The 27,582-nt window shown below is 35.7% G+C and overlaps 1 protein-coding gene and 1 long non-coding RNA gene across 8 annotated transcripts in view; one reads left to right on the plus strand and one right to left on the minus strand.

Moving 5' to 3' along the window:
• LOC110261728 (uncharacterized) overlaps positions 1-27,582 on the plus strand; it is a 222,793-nt gene that overhangs the window by 123,521 nt on the left and 71,690 nt on the right. For 4 of the 7 annotated variants that reach the window (XR_014811493.1, XR_014811492.1, XR_014811494.1 and 1 more), the window contains exons 3-4: positions 4,469-4,526; positions 5,819-5,912. This is a non-coding gene — a long non-coding RNA (uncharacterized LOC110261728). Of the gene's footprint in view, positions 1-4,468; positions 4,527-5,818; positions 5,913-6,195; positions 6,302-19,089; positions 19,193-27,582 lie in introns of those variants that run through there. The other 3 variants (XR_014811495.1, XR_002346196.2, XR_014811496.1) reach the window with 2 other exon arrangements.
• Positions 12,737-13,211, minus strand: LOC100152218 (60S ribosomal protein L23a-like). The gene is given in 3 exon segments (XM_003356767.4): positions 12,737-13,101; positions 13,104-13,184; positions 13,187-13,211. Coding segments are annotated over 3 exon segments (462 nt in total). The 5' UTR covers positions 13,203-13,211.

Raw genomic sequence — 27,582 nt, forward strand, 5'->3', positions numbered from 1 at the left:
TTTTAAAATATCGAAAGCCCGCGCTCCGTGGACCAATCATTTTAAAATAGCTCCGGAGGTCCGCATCTGCGTAGGCTCCTGGGCAGAGTGACAGATTTGAGATAGGTCACTAGGGCTTTCCATGTGTAATCAATTCTTCTATGGTGCTAGTCAGTTTTACAGAATCCAGATAAGCGATTAGTCAACTCATTCCCTGTTATCTTACTTAGGCCAGGATAGCAGGCCCTCGAACAATAGGAAGTGTGACCTTCTACCTATTTACTGGCAGCGAGCAGGGTCTGGAATTCGGGGGCATTTAGAGCTTTTTGTTAACTTCCTGGGTTCTGGGAGGGTTAGGTTGCATTTTCATCCTTTCAGTATATGTGTAAATATATATATACACACACATACACGCATATATACATTTCTTTTAAAAACCATTCTGGAGTTCCCTTCGTGGCACAGTGGTTAACGAATCCGACTAGGAACCATGAGGTTGCGGGCTCGATCCCTGGCCTTGCTCAGTGGGTTAAAGGATCCAGCGTTGCTGTGGCTGTGGTGTAGACCGGCAGCTACAGCTCCAATTAGACCCCAAGCCTGGGAACCTCCATATGCTGCGGGAGCGGCCCTAGAAAAGGCAAAAAAAGACAAAACAAACAAAACCATTCTGTTCCATTATGGTTTATCCCAGGCGATTGGACGTAGTTCCCTGTGCTATACAGTGAGACCTCATTGTAGATCCATTCTAAATGTAATAGTTTTTATCTGCGATCCCCACCTCCCGGTTCTTTCCTCTCCCTCCACTTCCCCTTGGCAACCACATGTCTGTTCTCCTTGTCCATAGGACTGTTTTTGTTTCATAGATAGATTTATTTGTTGTAGACACTTAACTACTGGCATTTGATACAGAATTTGCCCTAGCATTGGTCTCTGGATTATGACACAGTGTGATGCATTAACATAATTTTTGTTTAGATGCCCCAAACTGGAAATAAGTCAAAGTTTCCTAAATCAGACTCCAAAAGTGGTTATAATGAGAAATAAATAATACTTACATACATTTATATTCTGCATTAATTCTCTAAGCATTACTTCCCACAATAAAGAGGAATAATTTTACTAAGTAAAGATGTAACCTAAACATGAAATACACAAAGGATCAATACAAGTCAATGGATAAAGCAAATAGATCATCCTGGCAAGCATTTTCAGTAAGCACCAACTATCATTTGGGTTCCAAACTAACACGTATTTACTATTGGGCAAGTTTCTACATACCATTGATAAGTAAATAATATAAGATTTAAACTATTTATTGTTTAGTTAAAATCAAGTTAGACTTGTTTACTTTGTTTCCTATCCATTGACTTTAATGTGTATATTAATTATCTGAGAATTTATTAAAATGCAATTCTAATTTTCAGATCTGGGGTCAAGTCTGAGCTTGAACATTTCTAGCAAGCTTTTAGGTAATACAAATGCTGTAGGTTTAAGAACCAGACTTTGAGTAACAAGAGCTAAAGAACATCTTTAGTGGTTTTATACAAAATGTCTAAAGTGGTCACATTTAAAATTCATGAGTTGATAATCATACTCGTGTGAAAATTTTCTCTCTTGTGCCATATTCTTAATAAGTGAATATTTTAGTGTTATGAGAAAAAAATTATCAATAAATGATCTTTTCATTTACTTTTAAGTTTGTGTTACTTAACATTTGTTTAGTTGTGATCTAAGTTTGAGAATGCATTTTACTCAGTTATTATATCATACTTACTTTTTTAGTTCCCAAATAATTAACCCATTGTTTTATAAATAAGCATTCTTTGAAAAGATTGAATGTACACCAAATGCTGAAGAGTTCCGTTTTTCAAAATAGGCATGAGGAAGGTGATTAGACTTAGAAATTCTGGAAGGGATATTAAATAAGCCAAGTCAAAAAGTATTTTTGTGAACAAAAAAATTAATCTACTCATTAAGAATAAGTCATTAAGGGAGTTCCCATCATGGCGCAGTGCTTAACAATCCGACTAGGAACCATGAGGTTGCGGGTTCGATCCCTGGCCTTGCCCAGTGGGTTAAGGATCTGGCGTTGCCCTGAGCTTTGGTGTGGGTCGCAGACGCGGCTCAGATCCCGCGTTGCTGTTGCTCTGGCGTAGGCCAGTGCCTGCAGCTCCGATTGGATCCCTAGCCTGGGAACCTCCATAGGCCCTAGGAGTGGCTCAAAACGCAAAAAGACAAAAAAAAAAAAAAAAAAAAGTAAGTCATTAAGGAGTTCCCATTGTGGCTCAGCAGGTTAAGAATCTGACTAGTATATTTAAAATATAATTTTAAAAGATTGGATGTGTCTCCCTTTTAATGTGTGCCCCATTTGTTGTTTCTGTTTGAGCATTCCTTTCTTTGTCATTACTTGGACTTTTTTTTTTTTTTTTTTTTCTTTTCATTTACTCTTTCAGGAACATTTTAGTAATTGTCTGAATCTAATCAGTATTGGCTTTCACCTTTAACTCCCACCTCTTTTCTAACCTTCTTGCTGGTTTGGTCATTTGCCTACAGTATTCCAAATCCTAAATGTCACAGGCCGTGCATGAATGGATTCTCCTCTTAGATTTCATTTTGGTATGAAATATTAGGATAGCAGAGATGCTGAAGAAAAAAAAAGTAAAATGAAAATCAAAACTTCATTACAGTTAGTTTTTCTCTGGGGATTGGTAATCACTTCAAAATTTGTAATCATTGCAAATCACTAAAAATGTTACTCTTAAACAAGTTGATTATAAACAACAGGAAGTCATGAGGTAGTTTCCCTAATGAATGAGTTCACCTTACCTCCCAGCCAACCACAAGTCAGAGATGCTTTGGGGATAGCAGACCTTTCTTGGCTGATTAAACAGGCTGACTTTATACTTATGCCCTCCCCTCCAAACTTCTCAGTAAGAGAAGCAGGTGGAGGGCTCAGAAAGTGCAAAACATCACAATATGGGGTCCTGAGAGAAACAGATCTTCCTTGGGGAAAAGATAAAGGACAGTTGTTTGAAAATAAATGTGTTGGAAATAAATTCAATTAAAAGTTTAAAAATATTATTTTGGAGCTAGATTTAAATCCAAACTGAATAACTTCTATCTTTGATTATTGGTAAATGGTAAGGAATTAACAAATGATTGTGGCAGATTTCATTTTGTGAAAATCCAGTACTAAAATCAGTTTGTCATGTGTCAGTGTCCCTGTCTTACACAAGCAATTCTCTATAAGTTGATTATCTCTGAAACAGTGATCCAAGAATGCTTTCTTTGTATTTTTCTTTGCGGGGGGTGGGGGGAGTTGTTTAAAACAAATCCGATGTAGTGGTAACGGGCCTTTTCCCTACACACAAGATGTGCTCTTCTCTTTCACACAAGTTACAAGTTATACAGTTAAAAAGGTTGTAGCTGTGTTAGCCACATGGTAGGTAGAGAACAGACTAAGGAGACATTTCCAATATGAATGGTGGCCTTTAAGTCCCTTACTGTCCATTTTCACATTGGTTAAACAGTAGTGCTATAGCATGATCGATGCTACCACTGTATTTTTTTCGTTACAGAACTAGTAAAAGAGAAGTCCAATCTGAATTAATGAAAAATCCAAATTGCAGATTATTTTTAAATAAGTGAAAGTTTACTTCCGAGCGTATAAAGGAGTTGCAAGCAATAAAGCAAAGCAGTGCTCGATTGAGATTCTTAGCTCATTAGCTCTGGTTGACCTATAAGCATGAATTATAGAAAGTCATGCACTAAAATTTGTGTAATTACAATAGATGATTCTTAAAACTTTGAAACTATAGGGTACTTGCTTGCACCTTAAATATGTACTTATGTAAATAGGAGTAATTCTAAGTTAAAAAACTCTTTAATAGCAATCTTTAAAATGTTTATAATTTGATACCTTAAAAAGGTTTACTGAACATTTACTGTGAAAAATAACTGGGTGAGAGTTTTAGATAATGTGACAATAAACTTTGGTACCTTTCCTCAAAGGCCTTATGTTTTACAGAAGAGTCAGGTATGTTAGTTGGGAAAGAAACATACTTTGGGGACGCCAGAGGTGGAAGGACAAATTCCAAAGAGAGAGGAGAGGAGGCTTTCTTAGGAAGAATTAGCACTTGAGTATCAGTAAAAATAGATGGAGATGTGGGAAGTAACATATTTAACAGAGTTAACAGATGAAATGGGAAGTAAACACAAATAATGATACACACACATAAACTAAATGCCCAAGATCTGGTAGGTATCAGGATTTAAAGATCATATGACACAAATGGTGTAAATCCTCATTTTTATTTTTATGACCTGAAATGGCTGGGTATCGTTTTACTTTTATGAGGGATGGTTGGCTGAGTGTATTTGTAGGTAACTCATTTTCCCTCACCAGTCTTTATAGACATTGACCCACTGTGTTCTCCCAGATGTTACAGAAGAGAAGTCTGAAGTTTTTTTTTTTTTTTTCCCCTTGCAGGTGACTTGCTTTTCCTACCTGGAGGCCTCAAAAATACATTCATCCTTTGTGAATTTCAGTAAGTTGACCAGGGTTTACCTCAATGCTGAAGTAGTGTCCTAAGCATATCATGCTCCTTTTAAAATACATTATCTGTTTTTTCTTCCTTGATTCCTAAATACTGCTTTTCTAATTTTTTTTTTTTGTGAGATTCAAAAGCTGCAGGATGTTCAACTTGTTTTTTGTTATATACACAACATGTATTTTCACGATATAGATGCAATTACTGATTTTGTAATAATTTTTGCCTTTTATTTCTGAATAACTTACATGTTAAATAGTGCATCAGTCTGTTACGTCTGTCATAATAAAATATCACAGACTTAAACAGTAGAAGTCTATTTTCTCGCAGGTTCAGAATCAAGGTCCACAGAGTTCCACTTCTGCTAAGGGTTATCTTCCTGGCTTGCAGACAGATGTCTTGTCTTCTCACCATGTCTCACATGATAGAGAGACAGCATCATCCTGGATGCCCCCTTCTCCTGACTTTATCTAAACTTAATTACTTCCCAAAGACTCCATTCCAAATACCATCACCTTGGGGGTTAGGACTTGAACATAGGAATTTTGAGGGGACACAAACATTCAGTCCGTAACGAATATATTAAGGTCTCAGTTTCAGGGATTCAAATAAACTACATGGTTAGATGTTCTTGTATGGTCTTTATATGTATCATCTTTTCCCTAATTACTTTACTCTTGTTCTCTCTCCCTTCACAGAGGTTGTTTCAAGCTTCTCTTCTATGCCATTAATTTGGTTTTTCAATATGTCTATTTTCTTGTTTTTTTTCAGTGTATTTATTAGCTTATTATATACTCAATACATTTATTTAATCTGACTTTTTAAATCCCTGTGCTTTTTCATAAATAACTTTTTTACACATATTTTGTTGAATTCAAATTATCACCAAATTCTAATAAAATTCTATTATCTTGGACACTCCTTTGCAGAATTAGTTCATTTCTACTACTCCCTTGGATATTATGTCTGTGTCAGACAAAGTTTGAATAGCTGCCAGCTTTTTTATTTTTCTTCTTCTTCTTATATGGGCTACTGAATTCAGACTGACTATATGTTCTGAAATAGTTGGGCAATCGTTTATGACTCCTCATCTAGCTAATCTGGTTGGAACTATAAGATATGGTCCCAGCTTTTCCAAAGTTGTGAGATAATATCATTCTTCTTTTTTTATTAGATTGTTGCTGCTGAAAGTATGGCTTTTTAAATATTTTGAATTTTTCTCTGCTTTATTATTGATTGAAGAAGGTACTATTTGTGACTCAGCTATTTTGTTTTTCATCTTTACCCAGCATCTACAAAATCATAGAATTAAAGGAAGTTATCATATTCTGAGATAAGCCCCCAAGGGAAAAAAGAACAAGAATATGTATCTTATATGTGAAGGTAAGTTAACTAAGCTTAAGGAAAATAAATAAATCCAAGGTCTTTTTAAAGAATTTATCATGGGAGTTCCCATTGTGGCTCAGAGGTAAAGAACTTGGCTAGTATCCATAAGGACGCAGGTTCGATCCATGGCCTCGCTCAGCGGGCTGAAAATTTGGCATTGCTGTTAGCTGTGGTATAGGTTGCAGATGCAGTTCAGATCTGGCAGTGCTGTGGCTGTGCTGTAGGCTGGCATCTACAGCTCTGATTCAAACCCTAGTTTGGGAATTTCCATATGCCACAGGTGCAGCCCTAAAAGACAAACGAACAAACAAAAACAACTTAGTATGAAGAATTTATGCAGTTTGTTTGGATGTATTCTGCAGAGTTGAAAAAACAATAGTAAGAGGGTAAGTGGATTTCAGTTGCTGTGATGAATGGTGATGGATTATATTTCTACCTATGAAATTATGGCTTTTTATATATTTTGACTTTATGATGAGTAAGAAAGAAAGTTTTGATGAACAACATGGAAGATTCAAACACCTTTACACATAGAAGTGTATATATGTTATTAATTCATAATAAACTATATGATCATTATCTTGAGGATACAGGCTTAATTATTAAAAGAAATGTCATTCATGAACTATGTAAATTGATACCCAATTAACTTGCTGCAGCTATCTTATTAAGTGCCAATTAAGTGTATTAACATTCTCTACAATTTCGTATGTCAATATGAATTTAACTGTACCTTTATTGCCGTTGTAATGTTAAGTTAATTACATAGCTAGACAATTTATCTTTTGTGTAATTACTAAGCCATACCCTCTGTTTTTCAAAAAAATAAAATCGATAGCTTTATAAATTCTAAAGATAAGTCCCCAAAACATCACTAATTTCTTGGCATTTTACAAATTTTTGTTGTAAAGCAAAATGAAGATTTCACATGGCTTGTAGTAGCTGAATAGTGATTTGAATTCTTTATTTAAAATAGAATATGAAGCAACTACATAATGTTCCTGAAAGACATTATTGCCACATCCAGTGCATCAGGGCAACGGGGGAGATCCTGAAAGAGAGACAGCACAGTAAAACAAAACACACTCTTATACACTCATACATTTAGAAAGTGGGGAGACCAGGAGGCACTCTGTTCCGCAGAACAAAGGCACTAGGCTTTAGCCCACATGACTTTCATTAAGGAAGGTGATGAGATTAGTGGGCAAAACAAAGCTATCTCTTAGTGATACCAAAGGGAACTACTAGCAAGGAAGTTACTGGTGCATACCCTTAGGACATAGTGCAGCTGTTTGTAGAACAGCAAGGTTAATGCATAAGTCCTTTATCTTGTCTTTGAAGGAGACCCTGTACTTGAGAACTCTGCATTGGCATACATGTTCTGGCTTCACCACACACCAAGTTTGCTTTCTGCAGAGTTCAGCAGCTCAGTGGTCTCCAACACATCATTAGGTCTTTCAAATTGTTTTCTTTTTTGTTATGATTTTGGTTAATGTCTTCCTGATTGTAGAAAGATATTCTGACAAATGACAAATGAGAGGTTTTTTAATAGAATAGACTATAAAGTAGCCTGTTGGAACACAAATATTTTAGATCCTTTTTGTGAGACATGTTTTATTTTGCTTCAACAATCCCCTGAGTATCTAGCACAGTTACAGTCACTTACCAAGTGAGTAGTTAAAAAGATCATGGGTTTGTAGTCCGATATTTTGGGGTTCAGTATCTCTCCCAGTTTCTATTTCTTTGGTCATAGTAACTGACTTTTATGGCATCTAGCCTATTTGCTCCTTAGTAAAATGTGGATAGTAACAACTCCTGCATATTTGTGTGAATGTTAAATCTAACTAAATGCATGTGTACATGAAACATAATATTATGAATGACATGCATGGAAGTTTAGACTCAGTAAAAACTAACTTTTATTCCTATTATTTCTATATTTTTGATTTTTGAAACAACTTCATTGATTTGGACATAACCTATAGCCAAGTAATTTTATATATGGTTTGTGAATGGGATGGATCTCAGGGAATCTATTTGTCTTGAAAGAGAGAAGTATAAAAGAATGCACTCATATGAAAGACAATTTGGTTATTCTAATCTGGGTAAACACAGGATTATTGCCTTGTTTCATTTACCTCAATAAAATAAAATTTGAAATTTTAATGGTTAACTCTATACCGAGAGGACCTTTTTCACATATTTTTACTTATGGTACAAGAGTCAGTGCATTGATGGATTTAAATATGAATTGTTGAAATTAGGGATGCCAGAAAATCAATCCTGATTCCATGCTGACAGGTGACCATTCAGTGCAGGCATGAAAATAGTTTGGCTGTGGTACCTTTTGCTTTTCTCCTTTAGTTTTACACAGCTCAGTGCTCTCATGTTCATCACTGCATCATGATGTTATTCAGATGTAAGTTTCAAGAGGAAATAAATAACTTTTTCTATGGACTATACCCATGAACTTCACCCAGCACTCCTCTTGTCCTCTAAGCTCTCACGTTTCTTCTGTGTGGAAAGACTTTTATGTGGAAGCCTGACTTCCTCCATTTCTTCTCCTTTTCTTACCTCAGCAGTGAGGATCACTTCTCTGCTTGACATTGTCACTTGTTTCTTTGTTAATCTGTGCCTGTTTAAGTCTTCTATAAAACCTCCAATAAAATCACCTATAAAGCCATCAGGTGTCAGGTACAATAATAAAAGTCTGTAGAAACAAAATCACCCTAATGAAAGGAAAGGAAACCTAAAATTCTTGTCCATGTGCTTCCAATTAGAAGTGTTTCCCCTTGCTTGCCATTATTTATAGCTCTGTTAATGATGGAATTCACACTGAAATAAATGTCTTTCTTTGTTGGTGATTATTCATGAGGCCCATGTGCCTATAAGTACCTCAAACAGGGACATTCTATATGGTAGTTTGAGATTGAGGATCACTGGGAATTGGTGTAGAAGGCTGAGAAAGGACTTCACCTGTAGCTTTACAATAGTTCCATTGAGATCTAGGTCTTACTGGCCCAGAGGATGAACAATTGTGACCACTAAAGGAAATTTATGGAAATTAGTTGAACAATTCCAGTGTGGCTCTGGAATGTCAAAATTGCAATTTGTGCAGATGGTGATCCTTTAGTCAACCAAGCAATGAAAATAAAGCTGCTGCCACTTGTCAGAAAACCAGCATTTGGAGGAAAAGGTTGTTGTATAGCACTAGCCCACATTGGCAGGTAGGTAGCAGGCACAAGCTTGTGCTGAAAGATGCTAAATTTTCTTTTCTAGGATTTGATAGCCTACTGCCAATATTTCTCCCCAGAGCTCTTAATTTAGATTGGAATTTCAAGGCTCCCCATTTCATAACTGGAAAAGACATCTATGAAAAGAGAAGACTTAATGATAGCTTTCATCCATTGACTACTCTTGAGGCATTTTACATATTCATAGTTCACAAAACAGCCCTACAATGTAGGCGTTTTTACAGTGATTTTTACATGTGAGAAAACTATCCCTGAGAGGCTAATCACCGAGTAAGCTATTATCCAAACAGCCTGATTTATCCCTTGGACTCATAATCCTTGAGCTACACCATTCTGCCCATGAGTTAATTGAGTAAATTATGAGTTCATCTTTTCCACATCATCACAGATCTCATTCTTACTAACATATATCCCCAAATCCCTACATTTTTTTTTTCTTGCATAATTACAATAATACCCTCTTCTGGAGGAGTCTGTATAGGTTTAGTTAGTCAAAAGTATTTCCTCCTGGTTGTCAGGAGTATTTTGTTGTTGTTTTTACAGATTTTGAGTCCCCTAATTATATGGTTTTGAAGGATTATGGCTGGTAACTTAATTCTGCTAGAATTAATATGAAATGCTGTGGTGATTTAACCTAAATCCTCTCTGTCTGACAGTACATGCATGATATGGAGTGGTGAAGTAAACATTCAGTGTCTCAAACACTTTGTTTCTCTATTCCTGTGATTTAAAATGTTTCATGCGTTTAAACTCCCATGCATTCTACACACTTTTTTACACATTTTCTTTTGCATTTCCCCCCCATGGAAAGCACAGACATAAATGAGTAATTTGTCTTCTAAACTCTTGATACATTGAGAAATAATTATAGCAATGGTCACTGTGCCAGCAAAAAGTTTTAATTTAGGTAAGTATTCAATTTGTATCTATTTTATTTCATTCAAATATTCCTGGAAACATTGTAAATCTCTCTCTTATTATTTTTTTTTTTTAATTAATGATGTTCCCTTGGAGTCTCCAGAACTTGCTCAATTTATGATTCAGGAGCCATTTAAATTTTCACCATTGTCTCTCTCTTATTTATTATTATTTTTGCAATTTTTGTATAGTATTTCAACTTGTAAACCCCTTAAATATTTTTTAAAAGTTTTCATTAGATACTATTTAGTGGCATGTTCCAGATTTCTATGTTCCATAGACAATGCTGTGTCTATATTAATAGAGAATAGTATTTAGGGTTTCATGTACTACAGTAACCTAATAAGATACCTGAGTATCTTGCCAAAGTCATAAACAGATTATTATTTCTCTTCTTTCAAAACTTTTATCTGCTGCAAGAAACCGTTGCTGATCTTATGGGATGGCTTAAAGGAACTTACTTTATTTAGTCTAAGGCTGCCACTTTTCTTCTCTAAAAGTTATTTCCTGTCCCCATTGAGTGATTCAGTCACTCCTGTCCTTCTTAGTTTGCTATTATGACACATTCCTGGATTGTAGTCTTCCTACATTTGTAGACATACAGCATAGAGTCAGGTGATTAAGTTCAGGAAATAAATTTGTTACCAGTGACTGGTAAAATATCCTAGCCTGCTTTTCCTATGGATTAGGGAGGAGTTTTATGGTTTTCATCAGGGTCTTAAGGAGAGTTCTGAACCAAAATAATCCAAAATGGTATTTTATGCAGATATTTAGGTGTGTTATAAACAAATAGTCACTTAACATTTAATAGTGAAAATAATCTCTCAGGAGAGAGCATTGGAGAATATCTTCATGCCATGGCATGGTCAGATATTTCTTGAACAGATCACTATTGAAAAAATGTCTGTTGAATTCGATGTCATTACAATTCAGAATTCCATTTAATCAAAAGACACTGTCAAGATAAAGAAAATGCGAAGCAGAAAAAGATGTTTGCCATATATATGTCAAATGATTTGTATTTAAAATGCATAAAGAATCTCAGCAAAGTAACAACAAAAGGACAAACACCTTAGAGGGGAAAAAAATACCAAAACAACAGCAAAATAGTCAGTTTGCAAAAGAATACATCTTTCAGTGAAAGATAATGTGAAATAATGTGATAATTCAGTGAACTCAATGATATGCCATTTAGACTCATCATAATGGCTGAAATAAAAAATTAAAAAATCTGACAATGCCAAGTGCTGATTAGCATGTTGAACAAATGCTAATTATACTGCTACCAGGAATATTAATTGTTAGGAACATCTCACAAAATTTGTTTGCCGTTCCTGCTATAACACGTGTACCCTCACATTCTGTCGATACACGTACATATAGAGATGCTAGATTACAGTGTGTGCTTATGTGTATGTGTGACTCAGAAGAGACGTACATGTCTATGCAGCAAAAGAAATGGACAGGAATACATTGTTCACAATAGAGCCTGAATTGGGTTAAAAGCTTCTGGTGTTCATCACTACTACATTGGATAAATAAACCATGGTCACACAATGGGATACTGTACATTAATGAAAATTACAAACTACTGTTACTTGCAAAAACAGAGATGCACATCACACAAATATGATTCTGAGTGAAAGAAGTCACAGGGAGTTCGTGTCGTGGCTCAGCGGTAATGAACTGACTAGTATCCATGAGGACGTGGGCTCGTCCCTGGCCTCGCTCTGTGGATTAAGGATCCAGTGTTGCCGTGAGCGGCAGTGTAGGTTGCAGGCTAGGCTTGGTCCATTATTGCTCTGACTGTGGTGTAGGCTGGCAGGTACAGCTCCGGTTTGAACCCTAGCCTTGGAATTCCATATGCCATGGATGTAGGCCTAAAAAGACAAAAAAAAAAAAAAAACCACTTACAAAAGAGTGTATATGGATAATGCCAATATGTATTGCTATAAAACAGGAAAATTAATGTACAATGGTGAAAGTCCCAATAGTAGTTACTTTCCTTTGGGTGGGTAATGACCATTGAGGGGACATAAGATAGGTTTCTGGTAATGTTCTACACCTTAATCTAGGTGGAAGTTATCTGAGTTTATCTGCATGTGTACATTTTGTAAAAATTAGTCAAGCTGTACAAAAGCTATTTGTATACTTTACAAGTAAATAAAATAGAGTAAAAAGTACCCAAAAGTTGACACATATAGATATTGTATGTAACAAGGAGGATAAGAAATTACCCAAGAGAGAGGAAAGTGTTTAATTGCTTTATAGACAGAGCTAGATTAATATGACCAAAGAAACTCTTCTGTTTACAGCTCGTAGTTACCATTTTGAGAAAAACAAATATATTCATCATGGTTTATTCTGATGTATACTTATTGATTATTACCAAGTTTCCCAATAAGTAAAGTTGTCTGATATCTTTTATAGGATTATTTGGGAGATTTAATAAAATAATGCAATAGAAATTTTTGTCACATGGCAATATGATAGATATTCTTGTTATTATGATTATCATTATTTTTACTTATTATTATAGGTACTCTGCTAATTTTGCCCAATATGAACTTTATTTATTTATTTATTTATTTATTTATTTTTGCATTTAGTAAAGACTTTTATATTTAGAATTAGCCAGCTGGACCCAGTTTAGATGATCCTAATTTTGTTAGCAACACCCAAAGCATCATAGTCTGGAGTCAGTCAAAAGTATGCTTTCTTCTCTCCATCAGGCCTGATCAGAATGTTGACCTTAGCCATGTCCATGTCATAGAGTTTCTTCACAGCCTGTTGAATCTGGTGCTTATTGACCTTGACATTCACAGTGAACACAAGTGTGTGTTGTCTTCTTTCTAGTTCATGGGTGACTCAGTGGTGAGGGGAATTGATGATGGCATAGTGGTCAAGCTTGTTTCTCCTAAGGGTGCTCTTTCAAGGATATTTGGACTGCCTCCTGAGCCCTTAGTGTTTGGGCCTTTGGATGGTGGGTGACGTCCAGATCTTTTTTTTTTGCGGCTGTGGAAACCTTTCAACACTGCTTTGTTGGCCTTCAAAGCCCTTGCTTTGGTTTCAGCTTTGGGAGGGGTAGGGGCTTCTTCTTCATCTTTGGTGCCATCTTCGTGAAAAGGCCCAATATGAATTTTAAAGGTCTATTTTTAATTTAAAAAAACATACTATTTTCTTAACTTTCCCATATTTATTATAAAATTTCCATTTAAATGTATTGGGAGAAACAATTAGAAAGTTATTTTGTGTTCTGTAAAATATAATTTAATTAAAACATAAACCTTTTTGTAAAACACATATGTACTTATTTCTTATAAGCAAAACAGCTGTATATTTTTTATTAGTTCCTCTAAAAAATGTAAGCATCTTTGGCAACCTGTTGTTTGAAATAATCCAGCAAGTATAGTCTTATTACCTATTTGGAGCACTTTTTTATGTCATGAAAATCAATTCAAATGTACACTCTAGGGACCTGTTTTGGTTAATGTTTTTGATTATATTAGTGCCCACATTTAAGAGCAAAGTGAAACAAAAACTCAGTGTAGTAAAATAATTCATCTCAAGCACCTGGACGTTTTGAGAATCATTTATGTTTTGTCAAATTGTATGGTCTTTGGACTTTAAATTTGCATCCTTTGCTCTTAGAAAATAAATTTTTGGGATTGCAACGACAGTAAAGATTATAACATAATGGTTATTCCTCATGTCACAGAGGAGAAAACTTGAGGTCCAAAGATGCTAAGAACTTGCTTTGGGTCACTCAGTATAGGACAGAGGCAACTGAAACACAGGTCTCCTGACTTTTGATTCCTTGCTCTTTTCTTTGCTTCATGCTGCCCTTGTATAACCTCCCTGAGATGGCAATAACAAGACAAATGTTCAAACAGTAAAATGGAAGGGATCCATCAATAGCCTGCTTTCTTTGAAGTAGACTAACAGAGTTCTGTTTTTAGCAAATCATGATCATAATGAATTTTCAGGCTAAAATTATTGTATCCTACTCTTGCTTTAGATCATGAATTAGCCTACAGCAACATAAATATTAGTGTTAATCACATATATGGTTCCCTCATCTCCTCTTATGAGGGCTTCTCATTTATCCAAAGGTTTTACGAGTGACAATTTGGATAATGACTTTCTTTCAAAGGCATTGAAAAGGAATATTTCATATAATTTCCTGAACGCTGTGCTATTTCTATGCTAGAGGAGGTATAAAGGATTTTCAAAATAAATACATTATGCAGTAGGCAATGAAGGGGTAAAGCCACATTTTCTGTAATCACAGTTCGTTCTAAAGTCATATAGTCCCTATAAATGAGATAATAAAGTAACTCCACGTTGGTTCCTTTAGTTCCCTGGAGTTTAAAGTGTATTAATGGCTATTGGATTCAGAATAAATAAACTAGATGGAAAAATCATTATGTGAGTTCTATTTTCCAAATATCAATTTGGTTTCTAAGCACTCCAATAACTTACCCTTAATTTTCAGCTTGAAGCTTCTGAGGAAAAAAAAAAAAGTTGAAATTTGGGGCATCATTTATTTTTCCCCTCTTATAATGATGGGATATGAATTCATCAGCTGACTTTATTGAATTTGGCATTAGAAGCTGATTCATCTCTTAAAAAAACATATATTTTACATATTGAATTTCATTCCTTGGGGGATAGCAAACAATAAAAAATACATTGGAAAAATTAGTTGGACTGGCTGGATGAATAGACCCTCTCTTCTCTTTATTGAATTTAGCAGTATCATGTGAACCCCTGTTCTTTCTACTAGGATATAACATTGATAATTAGGGAGCATAACTATTAAATGGAATTATATCTTACCTGGGATAAACATTTATATTTGCAGTTTGCATACACTGGGACCTTTATATTTCATAGAGACACAAACAGGAAAGGTCAGAAATGGCAGATCACAGTAATAGACTATCTAGTGCAGTGTGTGTGATCTACATACATGCAAGGGTCTGGATCTTAATCACTAAATATCCTTTTCATAGAAATGGAAGCAGTTTATTGGCAGGAGTAACAAAAATATAAACAATAATAACAGACCAATAATTCATACTAACAGTTCAAGGTCTTCTAAAGTGGTCAAAATATTCACAAAAGTATGTTTCTACAAGTCAACAAGCCAGTGAACTCCTTTTAGTTTATTTTCTTTCCCAAATCTTTTTTACTTGACAAATCATGAAATAATTAAGTCTTTTAATTCCCTTCTGCTCTTTTTGTTTCAGTTCAGTGTATTTCAATAGATACAAATATTATAGAAGAGAAGCTACGGAATATATACGCATTTAAAAGGTTTTTATTTTCTAATTCACAAGCTCGGTGGCTATTTCCTTCCCTCCATTCTTCCTCCCTCCTTTTCTCTCTGCCTGCCTTCCTCCCATCTTCCTCCCTTCCTTTACTTCTATGAATTTCATAGTTGCCTGACTATTGAAAAGCGGGAATTGAACGAGTGACCTAACCTTACCTGCTAGAGACAATACCAGGTTATATTTTGATACTTCCCAAATTTTCTGTATATTTTACATTCTTATTGAGTATTGAAATATAAAGACATGTAATAGATAAGATCATAATATATACAAATGTGATGATTTATTTTCTTTTAGTAAATGTGGTTTTGAATTTTAAGTTTATAAATAATTTTTAGAAGTTAAATTACTTTGTCAGTTCCAAAAACTGGAATATTGACTTACTGGTGTTACAAGTGGTTTGTCAATTACTTTGCCTTGTTTTGAATCTAAAGCAAGGTTGGAAACACATGTTACTCACATAAATACATACATTAATGTTGCATGTTGTTGCATAACTGTTGACTTAACTCACCTGTAATATCGAAAACCTCGAACTACTAACTAAATTAAAAATAAATTTTACAGTGATTCAGGTAGAATAAATATTTCTCCCACTGCTACTATATTAACCGAGCCAAGTTTCTAAATGCTTTCTCTCTCCGTCTTTTATATGGTAAAGAGATCTGTTTTCTGAAACACAGATCTGATATAACCCTTCTCTAGATGCCTCAAGGTCTTTTCACATTAGAGCATACATATATTGTATTGTCAAAAAGGGTGGTTTTCACAACTTTTCTCTGATGGCTCTTTCTTGCCTCTTGGATACTTCTTAAAGAAAAAGGAAAATGACCTTTAGCTTTCAGTCTATGAGACTTCTCAAGATTTCTAAGCATGCCAGGTATTTTCACATCACCATATTTTCCTCAAATTCAAACTATTTCATCACAGAAAAACCCTGATCCAGTGCTTTCCCCTAGTTTTCTACCCCCTTCCCACATACAGGAAGAATACACATTGACATAAACTTGTTTTCCCATTTAGTGGAATGGACTCAACCATTCATCAGAACCCAGCTCTACCTTTATCAGAGATGGCTGTCTTGTCCAGATGCCCAAGCAAGAACAGTAGCTTTCATTTTTGGGCATGTGGTATTATATGACATCAGTCACCACAGGTTTAGCCACTCCTAGTTTATAGGCTTTTGAAGGGCAAGAACTGTGCCTTACTTACTATGTATCGGGAATTGCAATAGAACTTAGTGCTTTTGTTGAATGAATGTGTAAAATATTATGATCAATGTTCATATTTAAGACACAGAACAAAAGGCAGGAGAATTGTTTTGGATGGATAAAATTATGAGAAATATCGAACTAGACTAAACTGAAAGAAAATGAAGGATCATTAATTGAATAATTTGGAAACACATTAGCTTATTCATTGAAATCTGTAAGAGAGCAATAAACAGTGACTTTCTTGTGTAAGGAGAAGGATCAGGGCAATGCTGAATGGGCTGGTTATTAAGAGGTTAATGAAAAATCATGACCTACAGTTAAGTGGCCATAGTGCAGCTACTGTCAGACTGTATCTAAACACCCCCAATTCTGCAGGCTTTGCTAAGAAGTTTTTAGCAAGTTGAATTTTTATGAACAAATGATGTTCGTTAGAGCCCAGAGACTTTATGGTAATTCCAGGTGTTTTTTTTAAAATAAGTATTCACTTTAAGTTTAAAAAGTAAGGCATTGAATTAGAATATCTATCTCCCCAGAACTGATATTTTAAGTTTTCAGAATGAGTTTTTTTCTCAGGGAAAAAAAAATGGTACATTTAAGTAGAAATGAATAAAATTGAAGAGAAGAAAAATAGCCACAAGGTTAAAAAGTTAGGAAAAATTTGAAGGGAAACCAACACAGCTGCCCAGAACCATGGAGAAAAGCCTTTTGGGGATCCATAATAAATGAACATAGGTGATTAAATTTAATTCAGTAGTTGATGGTTCCCAGGGGCCAAACCTGCCTTTCAGTATATAAAATATATAACTTATGTTGGCTTAAACATCCGCTGCCAGGCTGTAGGAAACACAGTTCTACCTCTAACCATCTTTCACATGAGAGGTAATTTATTAAAGACCTTGCCCTTCCCTTTGGTGTACAGTTCAGGTTACCTGCTTCTCTTCTATCATCATTGTATTATTTCTCCCAGAAATGGTGATTTTGTCAGGGAAATTTCCAAGGGCAGGAGATGAGGCAAACTGCTTCATCATTTTTTCATTATTGTGGCTGCCTAGATGGACTGAGAAAAGGCTTTTGCATATAGGTTGAAACTACATAAAAATAAGAAATGTCATTCTTTCATTTAGCCAACACTGTTGGAGGACAGTATTGGCTAAAGGGCAGTAGGACTGAGTAAGGCAGCAGCTATACCCTAGTAAAGATTACAAGTTCCAGAGAGAAGAGTGACATTGAAAAAGGAAAGAAGGAAGGAACAGAGAGAGAGAGAAAGAGAGAGAGAAAGAGAGAAAGAAAGGAGCCCCCAAAAATGTAATGTAAAAGGAGAATTTCTTTCTTCTGGTGCCGAATTCTGAGTGACCATCCACAGGAAGACCCAGAGTTTGGTATGTTTGTTTGGCTTCATTATGTCTGTTTTTGTTTTTATACAAATAAATGGCAAGAAATGGTTAGAGTTTACACTGTCCAGGGAGTTTGAAAGCCCAAATCAGAAAAACATAGCCAGTCACTGTCCTGGAGAGATAAGGATGCTCAACATGCCTCTGATTTTATGTTTTGAAGTGAGGGGCCATGCTTCACCATGACACAGTCTAGGGAGTCACACCTAATTTCTTGGGGCTTAAATCATTTTCATAGATGGCAGGGAACAATTGACTGATTAATAATTGCCCAGACACTTGCCCCTCTAGCTCAATGTTGAATTATCTTTTTATTTTTAAGACTTAGGGCCAGAATTTCCAAACTGAGTTGTTAATATATAATTAATGTTTTACAGTTATGAAAAGCACAGCAGTTGATTGAAAATATCTCAATATGCAGTGAATTTATTTCATCTGAATGTATCAAAATATCTCTGCATATTTGAAATTGCAGAAATTACACTTCCCCTTGCCTTGTGGCCATTTGTTGTAGATAGAGCTTAAATTTTCCCTGGATCTTATGTATTTTGGACATAAGTTCATATCAGAAAAATGAATTTTGGCTCTGAAAATCCACAATATCAGCCCTTATGTACAGTGCCTCTGTTTATATGTCAAATATGAAGCACTATTTTTAAGATGTATTTTAACAGTGTAAATATCCATAGATTTAGTATTCTAAAAAGTGATAATATCAAACCCTCAAAAATCATCTCAGGATGTTAATTTTAAGCGTTGTTATCACGTCTTATTTAATATCTCACCCAAGGGTCTCTACTGAGCAATATATCACATTTTTATATTTATTCATATAATTATCCTGTCAGTCTAATTTTTTAGCTCATATGCTATCTCATATTCCTATTGCTTCATTTAGTTCTGTTTCATAAATTCTCTTGTTCTACCTTTATAACAGAATAAAGGATAGAACACAAATGTCCTTCAATACTGATTCAGTATTTTATCTTAAAATCTTTTTGGCCAGCAGTTTCTCTCCTCGATACCTCTGTTAATTCCATCACCCATTTTTGGATTTACAGAAATTACTGATGCACTTGCTTTTGTCATATAATAAAATGAGACTCACCACTGAATGATGAACGGAAAATTTTACTGCCGTGCAGCATGCTCAGTGGAAAAGAGGTAAGGCTGTGGAGAATGAGGTTGCGAGAAAGAAAGACTTTGGACTGTCCCTGTTCCATATGAGGAAAGCAAAGTCTCCGATTATTACTGGTTGGCTGACATTATCTGGGCTTGACCATGAGTAAGCACTCAGCTGTCTGGAGATGGTCTGCTGCATATATGATGGGTATATGCTGCATACATGGATATGAATCCAGCTGCCTAAATTGAGATTATGATGTCCAGTCCGTTATGCACTGCTGACAGGCCAGATGGCCAGGTTAAGGCTGGCATGCTTCTTTCATATGAAGTATATAAAGTTGAATGTTTAATTGAACATATACTTTTCTTCGTTGCTCCTAACACTTTTGTTTCATGTGAACAAATAAAGAGATCTGTTACCACAATTATATGCATTTGAGAAAAATGATTGACTTTAATGCATATGTCTTAGATTAAATGTATAACAATCTACTGAGAGTGTTTGTAAGCTGCTCTAAAAATATCTTTTTACATCCATAATCTTGAGTGTGGAAAAAGAGATTTTTTTTTTTTTAATCGCCCCCTCCCCCCGCCCCCGATCCCTGCACCCTTTTGACATTAAGTCCAAAGAACCCTTTGCTGCTGGGCACCAGGATTTCTCAAGCTCAACACTATTGAAATGTTGGGCCAGTAATTTTCTTTTATTATGGTGGCTGCCCTCTGCATTATAGGATATTTCACACCGTTGTTAGTCTCTACCCATTAGATGCTAATAGCTACACCTCATCCCTGGTTGCCACAATTAAAAAAAAAAAAAAGTCTCCAGACAATGCCAAATGCACCCTGGGGGAGCAAAATCACTTTCAGTTGAGAACTGCTGTGCTAGAATGGTGGAAATATCAATTCTCTATCACTGTTTGATTTCCCTTCTATTTCCTATAGAATTATAGAAAGGTTTAAAAAACTAATGAGATTAAATCATTTGGAAAGATACCCATAGTCTTGGGTGGCTATCATTCAGATATTTGCATGACCCCCTTAAAATTCAGTGACTCTACTTTTGGACCATGCTGGGGACAAAGCAGCCCTGAGTATTCCCTTTAGTCTTGCTCCACAGGTGTTGCCCTCTGAGTCCTATGCCCTCCTAGGTCTCTGTCACAAAACAATAGAGGGGTCTTTTAGTTAAGGAGACTGCCAACCCCCTCATCTGTGAAAATCTGTCTCTTTTCCTTCTTCTAGCTCTTCCAGATCTGACCTTCCTTCTCTCTTTCCTCTTTCTGAACAGTTTGCATACCTAATATTGACACTAGTCATACATTTAGAAATGAGGGGTAGGGGCAGTTGAAAGTAAGCATTTTCCTCTTGCAAAGTGCTAAAGTTCCAAAAGCGAAAGATTATAAAGAGGTATTCTCAATGCTTTAGAATGGGAAGGAGGGAAAAATACAGAGAGCAAAGTATATGTAACTTGTGAAGTTTGGAGCAGGAATAGAAATCTCTGGCTCAAGAGGTTGTATGTGATCCCCAGGAAACTGAGTTTCATATACTGGAATAGTGTCTTGATTTCTATCCTTGTACATGAGCCTCTTCTCTCTGTCCAGCTAGTGGGTTTTAAGAAAGACAAGCTTCTTATACCAGCTCATGAAGCAATGTGAAGATAGTGGATTCCTCAGTCTAGTCAGAAGTTTTTGTTTTGTTTTATTTTACCGTGAAACAGATATTGAAATTTTTGATGTTAATGAGACAAGAAAGGAACATGGTTGGATGTGGGCTTTGGAGCTAGCCCGCCAGGTTTCAATGTCCAGTTCTGCCTCCCACGCAGCTTCATTAATTTCTCTGTGACTCAGTTTCCTCTGTTTAGTCTAATAAAACTAACCCCTTTCTAAAGCAGTTTGGCAATTGAGTAAGTTACCCTGAGGAAAGTATAGAAGGGCTCCTGATCTGTAGTAAGTACTCCTCAAATATAAGTTATTAACTGTATTATTTCCTTGGTAAAAAGAACTATGCTGCATTAAAAAGAATCAGGCCATCAGCAAGATCTAGAAAAAAAGCAGTCCAGGAAAGATCGTCTAGAGTGACATGGAAGAATGTCCTCAATTACTTGGAATCTCTCCATGCCTCTCTCCAAACATCTCCCTGGCTCCTTTGTTTGGAGCCTGGGTTATATCTGTGTCTAACCCACTGTTCTGACTGTCCATGGCCTGAAGTAAAGTGCACCTAATATGCAACATCTAGCTTGCCTTTAGTATGGGCTGACCTCAGATAATCCTAATACCTATTTCTTCCTGACTTCAGCCCAACCAAATGTCAACACCATCTGTTCCTTGAGCCTTTAGGCTGGCAGCCAAGAAGTTTTGGACAGTAAATGCTTAAGACCTGGTTAGAGATACTTTGGAATAAAGAATCCTTTTGAACTTTATTCCACTCAGATTTTTCAAACCTTATTTCATCAATGAGTTCCTTGGTGAAACTTTTTTTTTTTCTTTTTGCATTTTTCATTGAGGGACTATCAGCACCTTGTGGAATTGTAGTTCTATGGAATATAGTTGGGGACATGCAATTCTAAATGTACCCATTCACATTGATTTATACATTCTCTGCTCTCTGGTCATTTTTGTGAATCTCTGGGTTAACTCTTTTATTAGCTTTTTGCCAAGCCGTGCTTATTATGGTTTTACCTCACCTCACATTCATTAAATTGTCTTCATTGGCTCTGTATATTAAAATAATGTTCAGTCTTATTCACTGCTTTTCCAGATAAGCATCCTAACTCAAAGCAGGTGCCACCTTACCTGCCACACACACACTATCTTTCTTATGCTAATTATGTGAAGCTCTCTCTCTCACTTGTATCTACTCCTGAGACAGAGGCCATTTGGAGACAATTAGTGCTTCATGATTTAATCACTTTGGCCTTAATAACAGTTGACCAGGAAAGGTTCATATTAAATTACAACTAAATACTAATGTGCTTTTCTAAAGCTAATGAGCCACTTGTATCTCAAGAGAAAAAAAATACTGCCGGTTTTGTGAAAGGATGTTCAGCTCTTTCAGCATTTGATACTTATTTATGGATCAGATAGAAATAGCTCAAATGTACTCATTCTGGAGATATTTCTGGATGCTAGTTTTTTAGTAGCTTTTTTCTAGCCTAAGTTCATTTGATTTGGATGGTGTCAGCCATTTGGATATATAACCTGAACTGCCAAATTAGAGCACCAGACCCTCCCAATCACACCAGGCAGGGTGTTTTGAGATGTCAGATATGATGAAACCAAACCAATGAAAGCCAACTCTGGGGTTTTGCTGGGAACGGTTTCAAAATAAACAGTCTGTTTTCTTAGAATTATTCAATTGGTAGATAGAAGTACAGGTTTACAACTCAAATCCATTTCTTGGGAGAGTTTGCATCAATGTGAAGCCAACCTTGGATGGAAAGCATAGCTAAAATATATAGAGAGTGGGCTTAAAGAACCTCTGTATGAAGCCCTGCCTCACAAGAACTGTTGCCAGGACTGATGCAGTAAGTTTCCATTTGGCTTCGTCTTGTTTAAGCCACTTTTTTTTTTTGTCACTTGTAAATGAAAGTCCCTAGCTACATAAGTTTGGATGTATACAATTTATGATAAAGCCACCTCTTAAAATGCAAAGCAACAGAACAATGAGACAAAACTTAGAAGAATAAACCTAGAAACATTTACATGTAAAAGCACCATCTGAAAGTTCTTTTTTTTTGGTCACTTACATCTTGGCCTGTATCATCCATCATTATATACATGTCATTAAATGATATTTAAGCTTTGATATGCAAAGGTTCTTAGGTATCTTTGAGCCTCATTCTTAGCATGAAAATTGTTGTGGCTTATTTGGCACTGTAGGAGGAAAATGAACTTTATTCAGTGAATAATGATTGAATGATGGGAGTTTTCAGTTAAAATTATTTTAAATGAGTTTTAGAGAAGAAAGACTCATATAATGGACAGTTGTTTTCCAAAATAAAAGCATTAAAATTGGATATTTCTGAGCATTTTGTTCAAATTTAGGTTGATATATTTACTTTCTATTTGTTTTTCTTTGCACTATTTTGCCATCACCAACATATTTTGTTAAGTCATTATTGCATTTTTCTTTCTTTTTTTGTCTTTTTTTTTTTAGGGCTGCACCCATGGCATATGGAGTTTTCCAGCCTAGGGATCAAATCAGAGCTGTAGCTGCCAGTCTATACCACAGCCACAGCAATGCCAGTTCTGAGCTGTGCCTGAGACCCACACCACAGCTCACAGTAACGCCGGGTCCTTAAACCACTGAGCAAGGCCAGGGATCAAACCCACATCCTCATGGATTCTAGTTGGGTTCATTAACCACTGAGCCATTACGGAAACTCCCGTTATTACATTTTTCTAATAAAACAATTATTGTCAGTCTTTTTATAAAACTCCTCTTGCTTCCAACCATGTGACTCCATAGCCATTAAATAAATTCTGTTCCTGAAAAAGTTAATTTACTGAATTTTACATTTCTCTCTTCTGAAGGAAAATACCTATTTCACGCACATGTGCAATACTATCTGCCTCATTGTTTTAGAACCAAGCTCTCCAATCCTATACACATGGGCCACCAATACCAAAAATATATTTTAAGTTTTTTCTTCTTCAGAATTTCTCTTTATAAAGAATATGTGGCTCAAATAGAAGACCTACTTAGAGTAAGCCATAAAATGCTAGAGAAATGCTTTAGTGAGAGAAAGGAAGCAGTGCATAACAGTGGGAGATTATTAAATAGGAGATGTATTACTTTAACTATACTAAGAAGTTAAGAGTACAAATAAAAATATATCATAGATGGGACTCTAGAAAATGAGCCTGACTACAAAAAGATAGCCAAGAAAGCGTTCCCATCATGGCTCAGCAGTAAAGAACCCAACTAGTATCCATGAGGATGTGGGTTCCATACGCTGGCTTTGCTCAGTGGGTTAAGGATCTGGCATTGCCTTGCACTGTGATGTAGGCCAGCAGCTACAGCTCTGATTTGACCTCCAGCCTTGGAACTTCCATATGCAGTCCTAAAAAGACAAAAAAAAAAAAAAAAAAAAGCAAAGAAATATCCACTCAAATATACACATCAGAAGTGAGCAAAATTCGCATTTCATTTTGTTTCTTATTTTATATTTATTTATTTATTTATTTTGGTCTCTTTGTCTTTTCAACTCCATCTTTTTTCCTGCTCATTTTTGCACTCATCAGAAAAAATGAACTGAAATATAGATGATAATTCAGTTCCTCCCTGTAATTATATACAAGAAGTAAAATTTTCTTGAAAAGTAATGAGAGAAAAGCACCTAACCATAGAGGTCATCAAGAATGAGTGCCATTGTCATTGTCTTCACTGTCATCACTGTCATCATCAATTATCAGCAGTCATCTTTCTCAATGACACATGACAAATATCTGATGCTCCAAAGTTGCTGTATGGCAGTAAGATACTGCAAGATAAATGGAGTGTAGCAGCATTTTTTTCATGAATAATTTTAGTCAGAGATAATAAGACAATGGACATCATGGGCTTAGACTTCAACAGGAATTAAGAAGGTATCACTTATCGGAGTTTCTCATCAATGTTCTTTTATCAGATTCATACTCATAAAGGTAATGATTTTCCAAAAGTTATATGCATAGAGTTTCTCCCTTTCTAATAATCAACTGCATATAAAGAACATTAAAATAATATTTTTTTAGTCTGACAAACAGCAAACAAACTGATAGCAATGTTGCAAAGGTTTGATGGAACGTATACTCTTCTATGCTATAGGTAGGGGTATAAAAGTCTACTTCCTACTCTTTTTATGGAGAGCAATGTGGAAATTTTTATTAATTTAAAAATGGGTATACTTGCTGATACAGCTATTTCACTTCTAGATAAAGACAAGCATATGATGTATATATGTAAGACATTTACTGCACAATTGTTTATTTTTTTATTTTTTATTTTTGCACAATTGTTTATAATTGCAAAAAAGAGGAAACCAAAATTCCATGTTACTGAATCCAAAGAATGTCATCATGTGCTGGTAAAATGCTTAGAAGGCTGGCACTATTGTCACTCACATCCATGAAAGTCTTAAAATAACCCTGTGCTATTCTACTTCCCCTTTGTCTAATGCATTTGTCTCCATCTCAGGATTATCTTTATCCATTTAAGAGATGCTGGAGTAAGATTATCTTCTCTTCTACTCTCTAGATACATGGCCTTGGGGGAAAAAAAACAACAAACAAAACAACTCTTGCCCCTCTATAGCTTCAGTTTTTTTTAATAGCTAAAATGTATACAGTGTCTGTCTCAATAAATATAAGCTACATATTATTTTTAATGTCAAAATTATTGAAATTTTCTAAGATTAGGTCCTTTTTTTTAATCTTTGTTCTCTTTACTTCATGTAAAATTCTGTAATGTCCATGGGTACAGTTTTTGTAATGGAACTATTTAAAATGAAGAGGTCATAGGCTGTGATAGTGCAGCTCCCTAGACTTAGTATCTCATTTCTAGGTCTGAAGGGGAAAATAGGAAGGAGCATGTACCAGAGCCAGAAGGAGGCAAAGGAAGTGGGCAGCCTAGTAGCAGCTGTCAATTTTAGTTAAGTTTGCAGTAATCCATAGGCAGGAAACAGAAAATGAATACTTTGACTTCACTTTCCTCCCTCCCTCCCATCTGTTACTGGCATGCTCCTTTGGTTTAACCAAGTCAAGACCAGAGGCCAGGAAAATCCCTTCTCTTAATCTATACAGATCAACCTCTAGGAGCACACGGCCAGGGGAGAAAGGGTGACGTTAGATCTGGAAGAAGAATGGAAGACTTTAGCTCTATCCTTTATATCCCTTCCTGAAATATCCTCTTTAAATGAGTAAACAAAGTAGCACATTCCTCATGGGGACAGGTTAAAATCTCCTCTGCTACATCCTTTCATCCTTTACTCTTCCTTTAATCTGCTTTCTCCTTGATCCTAGATTACTGCAAAACTTCCTCAGTTGATCTTTCTTCTTTTTTCTGTGTATACTCAGGATTTATTCCTTCCTCCTTTGCTCTCTTCCTTCTGTTCTCCTCTTCTCTTCCTCAGAGGGAAACTTTTAAAATGTGAATCAAATTCTGACACTTCTTTGACTGATAACTTCCCATTTGTTTTAGTTTTCTATTTCTGCGTAAGTAATTACCAGAAATGTAGTGACAGAACACCCATTTACTATCTCACAGTTCTATGGTTTGAATAGACTCAACTGGCTTCTTTGTCTAGTGTCTCTCAATACCAGAGTCAAGGTGACATCTTATCTGGAGATGCTGAGAAACAATTCACTTTCAAGGTCATTCCTATTATTGGCAGAATTCAGTTTCTCAAATTCTCCCACCTCACTTTACATCATATTCTATATTTTCCGTGTGTGTTGGCCACACATGTCAGCTCTCTCAGGGTCTCCACTGGACCTTAGGCTCCCAAATATCAATAGGAAAGCCTTTTCTAACAACTCCTTGTTTTTAAATCCATCAGCCAACAACTACCCATCCCCCTACACAATACACAGTCAGGCTTTAGGATGAATATTTATATTTGAAGACAGAAAATGATTTAGAAGAATATATTCTAAAATATCAGAGATTTTGTCCATCACGGATTTGTTGAAAATTTTCAGTTGTTGGTACATGGTTTCTATATGTCTGTTTTGTAAGCCTAAATTACTTTTATAATCAATGAAATGCTCATTTTATTTTAAAGTACTTAACAAAGTCTCAGCATATACCAAATATCTCAAAGATACTGTTAACATTTGTGAATCAACAATAATTAGATACATGATATGACTTTAATATTATTTATTTTATGTAGGTAGCTACCAGCAAGTTCAGTGCTATGCATGTAATAAAAATTAATAGGTTAATGTGATAAACCATTGCAATGCCAGTCATCCTAATGTTAGAGGTTTTTTTTTTTTTTTTTTTTGTCCTACAATCTTTTTTTTTTTTGTCTTTTTGCCTTTTCTAGGGTTGCTTCCACAGCATGTGGAGGTTCCCAGGCTAGGGGTCGAATTGGAACTGCAGCCACTGGCCTACACCAGGGCCACAGCAACGCGGGATCCCAGCCGCGTCTGCGACCTACAGCACAGCTCAGGGCAACGCTGGATCCTTAACCCACTGAGCAAGGCCAGGGATCGAACCCACAACCTCATGGTTCCTAGTCGGATTCATTAACCACTGCGCCACGGTGGGAACTCCTGTCCTACAATCTTAACTGTGAGAACTTCCCTTTGGTTTTAAACTTATGTTTTTGTTTTTTATTAACATACATGGTGACCATCAATAAGCTCAATTCATTGTATCTTAGATCATTTTTATGTACTTGGAATTTCAGTGGGCATTATGCTATGGTTTTATGTAACCATGTGGGG

Source organism: Sus scrofa, chromosome 7 (genome assembly GCF_054392235.1).
Source record: "Sus scrofa isolate SSC_HxYL_T2T_F1_AM1 chromosome 7, Sscrofa_HxYL_maternal_Yorkshire_Landrace_v2.0, whole genome shotgun sequence".
In the NCBI taxonomy this organism is placed as follows: Eukaryota; Metazoa; Chordata; class Mammalia; order Artiodactyla; family Suidae; genus Sus; species Sus scrofa.